The following is a 6,000-nucleotide window of genomic DNA, read 5'->3' on the forward strand; positions in this document are numbered from 1 at the left end:
ATTATGAACTTTAAAAGAAAAAAGAAAAACTGTGCATATTATTGTGGAATCATAACGTATTTCAGTAATAAATCCAGAGCCTCATGAGAGTGTGGGACTATGTATTCAAACATAGTGATAATTTGATTTTTAAAAATATTTGTACTTAAATTACAATAATGATTTTTCACTGTTGACAGTTTTAGACAGTTTTAAATCTCATCTAGTTTGACCCTCTGGCAATCCACCAAAATTATTGCTTATAATTTTAGAATTAAGAGACAGAGAGAAAGTTAATTTCTACCCCTGAATATTCTATGTGTTCATAACACACAGTTCATTTGCTTTCACCATTATATGCTATACAGGGCACAAGTACACAATTTCTAAAAGTATTTATTAATTTAAAACTTTTGGCCAGTTCCATTTATAACATTACCAATTAGCTTTTTTGTTTTCAATAAAATGTGTGCCACATGAAAAATAGAAGCTAAAATTAAATTTCTAGCCCTGTGAATCATATATATAATTCACTATGCAAACTATTAATAAAGTTTAGCAATAGCTCTAGTTAAGCCTGTAAAGTGGAAATACAAAAGCTTTCAAACATCCCTGAAAACATTAAACACCTTTTTAGGAGAACAAGGTGAAACTACCTCCTTGTGCTTCCTCTTATTGACAGTATGAATGTGGGTCTTCCTTTTTTGGCAATAGGAATTTCATCCTTTGGGATATTAAAGTAGTGTAAAGTGAGATTAAAATCCAGTTTAGTAAAACATGTATTTAAAAGTTGTAGAAGACTGGAAGGATATATTTTTTCTTTTTGTAGTGATGCTAAAGCTTATCAAAGACCAGTCACTTCTGTTAGGACATTCTTTTACAACCTGGTAGTTATTGGAAAACATTTAAGTGTTTATTTAAAATATTTTAGAATTTACAAGTAAGTTTGAATGGATAAAAGTCAGTGACCGTTTTTGATGTTATCATTGTGCCAACCATTACATAACTGAGAGATGATGTCATTTGATGTCTTCTCAATCTAAATTAAATCAATATAAATATTAAAATAAGAATATTTTGTACCTTTTATCCAAATAAATTGATGACCAACCCCTTTAAACTGAAATTTTGAGGAAAATTTGTATATCATATATGAGAAAAAGAATATTTTAATTTTTAGATTGACTTAAAGTTGATATATCTCTTTAAGTCATTATGCTGCAATAATGTCTTGAAATGTAAAAGATCTTTAAATTGGAATGGTATCAGGACTTACGTAGAACCCACGTACTATTATATTGATTGTTCAGTTCTTGTCAAATATCAAGGCATTGCTGTAGTTGAAATTTAGCACTTTAAGATCTAAAACTGCACCATTTGACTGGAACAGTATTCCTATTAATAGAAGTTATTTCCTGAATGTAGGGATTATGATCAGTATTTAGGCATAAAGCATAAAGTTTTTTAGTATGATGAGGAAAAATGACTCTCTGGGGAAAAATTTTAATGTCTTTTCTTGAAGCTGGAGAGGCTATAGACAGGTTCAGCACATTTTGTTTTCATTGTCAGTTCATATTATCTGGATAAATGGTAGTCTGGGAACAAGTCAAGACGATAAAAAGAACTGAAACAAAACTTTGAATCTATAAATGAAGCATTAATTTATAATCTATAAATATTGTATTAATTGAACTATTTACTCATTGGGAAAGATTGAATTCTTTTAATATGGTCTAGTAGATATATTTCCAGTCAAATTGTGTACTCCAGTCATGCTGTCTTGAAATATATTTCTAGGTATTAGTTAAAATTGCTTATGCTGGTATAGGAAAAAAACATAACAGACTATGGGTAAGATTTCCCATTCTTAATTAAACTTATAACAGGAAAAACTACCGAAGATCTGTTTCAGCCTCTATCCTATATAAAACAGTCAAAACAGGGATGTGGGAGAATGAAGAATCAAGTTTCAGGTAAGTAATCAGCAGGGCATGAGACTTCACTTCGGGTACCATAGCTTCAGGATGTCAGGCAATGAATGCAACTTAATTTAAGCAAACAAACAAAAAGTGATGTTATTGTTTAATTTGGTATACAGCAATAGCTTCACAGTCTGTGGTGTCTGTCTGAATTTAGACCAATATGCAATAGTGATAGAATATTATTTTTAATGGTTGAAATTGCACATGAACATTTTTTTCATACAAATAGTGGTGATATTTCATTAACTTAATTTTAAAAATATATGTAAAATGTCTTTTCAAGAAATAAACTTTTAAAATAATTTGAAAATTTGGAAAATAATTACTTTTTAATATAGTAGGGTAGCTTTAAAGGTGAATAAAGTTTATGGCACCATTTCAATGCAGTTGAATAATTCTATATCCTCTCTTTTGTTCTCTCCCTCCCTTTTTTGGGCTAGGGCCCAATAGGTCAAAACTACAAGATATGCTTGCTAATTTGAGAGATGTTGATGAACTTCCTTCATTGCAGCCATCTGTGGGTTCACCTTCCAGACCCAGCAGCTCCAGGCTTCCTGAACATGAAATAAATAGAGCAGATGAAGGCGAGTATTTAAGACACTCTGGAGCACAAAAAACACTTGGATATACATATCTAAATTCCTATTAGAAAATGTTCTCTATAAGAAGAATTGTATTCTACCAATACTTGTCGTTCCCCAAATCTAGATTATCTTATATTCACTGGGGTTTGATTCCAACTTCAATCTTTAAGACCTAAAAAGGGGTACACAAACTTAAAAACCAACTCTAAATTCTAGCTTAGAACATCTTTGCCATTTCAGATAAAGCTTCCATGGCCTTTGTGTGCTATATACATTTCTTTATTTTTATTTTATTAATTGAGGAGGTAGTGCCATACTTAAGGTGCATTATAGTCTTAAGTTCTAAGAAATCTTAGCAATCAAATAAGGTTATGCCTATTGTTGCTTTCTCTCTTCAACCCTCAAGGCTGCTAGTTTAGCCACTGGTATGTGTTTTCAGGCTTTTCTTGGCCATTTCTTGAGCACTAGCTAAATTAGCCCAAACAATATGTATGGTCAAATCCCACAAATCTGTCTTTTTTTGTAGGAGTAATTTTTGTTTAACATCTGCATAAAGTTATATGAAAATGATAGAAAACAAAACACCTGGCTGAAGACCTAGTCTCAGTCTTGCATGAATCTTGTGGTTGAAATTTTGGCATGAAAATTGCTTTTCTAATTTAAATAATCCCCTCATCATTAGTAAATGTTCAGGGTTCTTTGAATTTCCTCAGAGGACATATGGTATGTTTTGGTAAAACCCATTTGTATTATTGCTGCTTTAATAATAACTAAAGCATGGTGGTTTGAAGATAACTTAGTTTGTACTCCACTTTGTTCTTAAAAGTTTTTTCAGTAGAGTTTCTGCCACTACTACTTTTAAAAGCACAAAGCTATTCTTTCATTTCTTTGACAAATATTTATGACTGAATAAAAAATTATAGGAATGAGTCTATTGCTGAAAAACACCTTGTAAATTCAGTTTTCTACATATACTAATTAATAAATCTATTTGTTACTTTTAAGAAAAAATTTATTTCTTTAACAGCCGAAGTTTAAACTACTAAATTCATCTAATGAGCTCATAAATGCTTGTCATCAGTGAAGTAACCACCTATAGAAAACTACAGTGACCACCTCTGACAGTTTGCATTTATAAAAAGTGACATTTTATTATTGGTCAAATTAAATAAAATCTTTATTTTATATAATAAATTTAGCATTTTACTTTTAACTGGTTCTTTTGTGATGGTGACTAAAGGGATTGGATTGGTATATGTACAGTGTTATAAAGTAAGGGTATTTATATTTATCACAAAATAAATATGACATCTTGAAGCACAGTTGGAAACTAAAGAAAAGTGTTCAAATGGACACTTTAAGAATTTTTGTTTAAAATAAGCATTCTTAAATGAAATATAACATACCTACAGAAAACTGCTGAAGTCACCAAAGTGTAGCTCAGTGAATTATTACAAAGGGAACCCAAACATGTCACCACTGCCTCTAGGCCAAGGAGCAGGACATGACCAGGACCCTAGAAGTCCTTCTAATCACTATCCCTTCTCTCCTCTTTAGAGGGTATCCTGATTTCTGTTGCTACGTAATAGTTTTGCCTCATATCAGCACGTTTCAGTCGTACCATTTTTATTTGAAATTTTCTGCATTCCTCCAGGTTATAGAATTAACAACTTTATTTGAATGAGACCAACAGTGTTCAGAATTACTTGCTATATATGTTTAATAATTGATAGAAATAATTTGGGTATTTAGCAAGAACTATCATGTGAGGAAAACTGACTCTCCTTTAGACACATTATTTTTCTGTGTAGTGTAAAAGAAAGGACAATAACGATTGGGTTTGTTTCATGTTTTATTTTTCTAATTAGATGACACCTTTAGCTATGATTATGATATGAAAAAAAGCAAATAATTCTTCAGGATTTTCTGCTCACTGAATTTTATGTTTAAAAGCATTTTAAAATAATCAAATGTAGACATGCCCTTATAAGATTAATTATTGACTCTATAGAGGTGTTTTTGTGTTTCTTTTGTCTTCTTTCAGTGGAAGCACTGACATTTCCTCCTTCCTCTGGGAAGTCATTCATCATGGGAGCAGATGAAGCCCTTGAAAATGAACTGGGACTTGGAGAATTGGCAGGCCTCACTGTGGCTAATGAAGCGGATTCACTAACATATGACGTGAGTGGTCATTTTATTTTTGTTGCTTTTACTCATTTTTGAAAGTAAAAAGTTAATGTTATAGAAAAAGATGGTAATAAAGGAGCAAAACTTCACCAGTATAGAATTTTATTCATGATATATTATAAAGATAAAAATATTTTCCACATCATATAGGGATTAAAATTACATGCTTTACCTAAATCTGTACGTTAGTATAGCTTGTTTATTGGTTTTAGATAAAGGAAGGATTTCCCTTTTCCATTACTACATTTGAGTTTTGTTTTGTTTTAGAGCATCAGTAATTAATTGAAATTCATGCCTGCCTAAAGATATCATTTGTCTTGCTTCTTTAGTACATCAGTATTCTGCTGAGAAGTGATTTTAGCTGTTATTAGGTAGGGATGTGTATAGGGTGCTCTGAAGGTTTTAAGGCTGACTCATAGTGATTTGGACCAAAATTGAAATTATCATACCTTGATGCAATCAAAACACAGTTGTTTTATAAATGCATTTGTAATTGTTCATCATAATAAATTGTCAGAAAAACAGTTGCTTATTTCATAAAACTATTTACAACCTATCTTTATCTCTTCATTAAAATCCTCTGACTACTACTTCATCATCTTTGTTGGAGAATACAGTGTAGCTCCTGATGCGTGGAAGATGTAGGCCAGATGCTTAAGCCAACCATGACTATGATAAGAAAGTACTCCAAGGAGGAATCCTCACCACTCACTCCTCTTCCTGTAAATCCAAAACTCACAATCTCTGTGCTAAGTCCATTAGTAGGTGTTTTGGTTTCTACCTCCAAAAACAGCTAAAATCCGTATTTCTTTATACCTCTCATCCTAGTCCATTTTTCTTCACCTGGAAAAAATATCCTCGGGTGATGATTAACAAAAATAACAACAAAACTCACACCCTATGTCTATGTCATTCTTGTTATACATTATAATAACCTAATATAAACTGACTCCTTGCATTCCATTTTTCCCATATGTGATACAGATTGTTGTTCAATGTTTTTGTATCCTTGTGTTCTGTGTCTGTCTTTTAAAAACACCATTTAGTTGACTTCTTTTTTTTCATCTAACCTTTGTCAAACTTTTAAATTGGAGCTTTTAGTCCATTTCTTTTTAAAGTAGTGACTGATATCTTTGGATTTAAGCATGTCATCTCTTTGTGCCACTGTTCTGTGTTTGTTTTTTCTCTTATTTTTGCCTATATTGGGATTGATTATTTTTTTTAATTAAATCTTTATTGTTCAGATTATTACATTGGTTCCTCTTTTT

The 6,000-nt window shown here is 31.3% G+C and overlaps 1 protein-coding gene across 4 annotated transcripts in view; it reads left to right on the forward strand.

Moving 5' to 3' along the window:
* The window catches only part of STRN (striatin, calmodulin binding protein), an 83,302-nt gene that overhangs the window by 55,145 nt on the left and 22,157 nt on the right, over nucleotides 1-6,000 (forward strand). For 2 of the 4 annotated variants that reach the window (XM_005886087.2, XM_014533237.1), the window contains exons 9-11: nucleotides 1,866-1,952; nucleotides 2,402-2,545; nucleotides 4,590-4,726. In XM_005886087.2, coding sequence (XP_005886149.1) covers nucleotides 1,866-1,952; nucleotides 2,402-2,545; nucleotides 4,590-4,726 — 368 coding nt within the window. The remainder of the gene's footprint in view (nucleotides 1-1,865; nucleotides 1,953-2,401; nucleotides 2,546-4,589; nucleotides 4,727-6,000) is intronic. The other 2 variants (XM_005886088.2, XM_014533238.1) reach the window with 1 other exon arrangement.

Source organism: Myotis brandtii, unplaced genomic scaffold (genome assembly GCF_000412655.1).
Source record: "Myotis brandtii unplaced genomic scaffold, ASM41265v1 scaffold958, whole genome shotgun sequence".
NCBI lineage: Eukaryota > Metazoa > Chordata > Mammalia > Chiroptera > Vespertilionidae > Myotis > Myotis brandtii.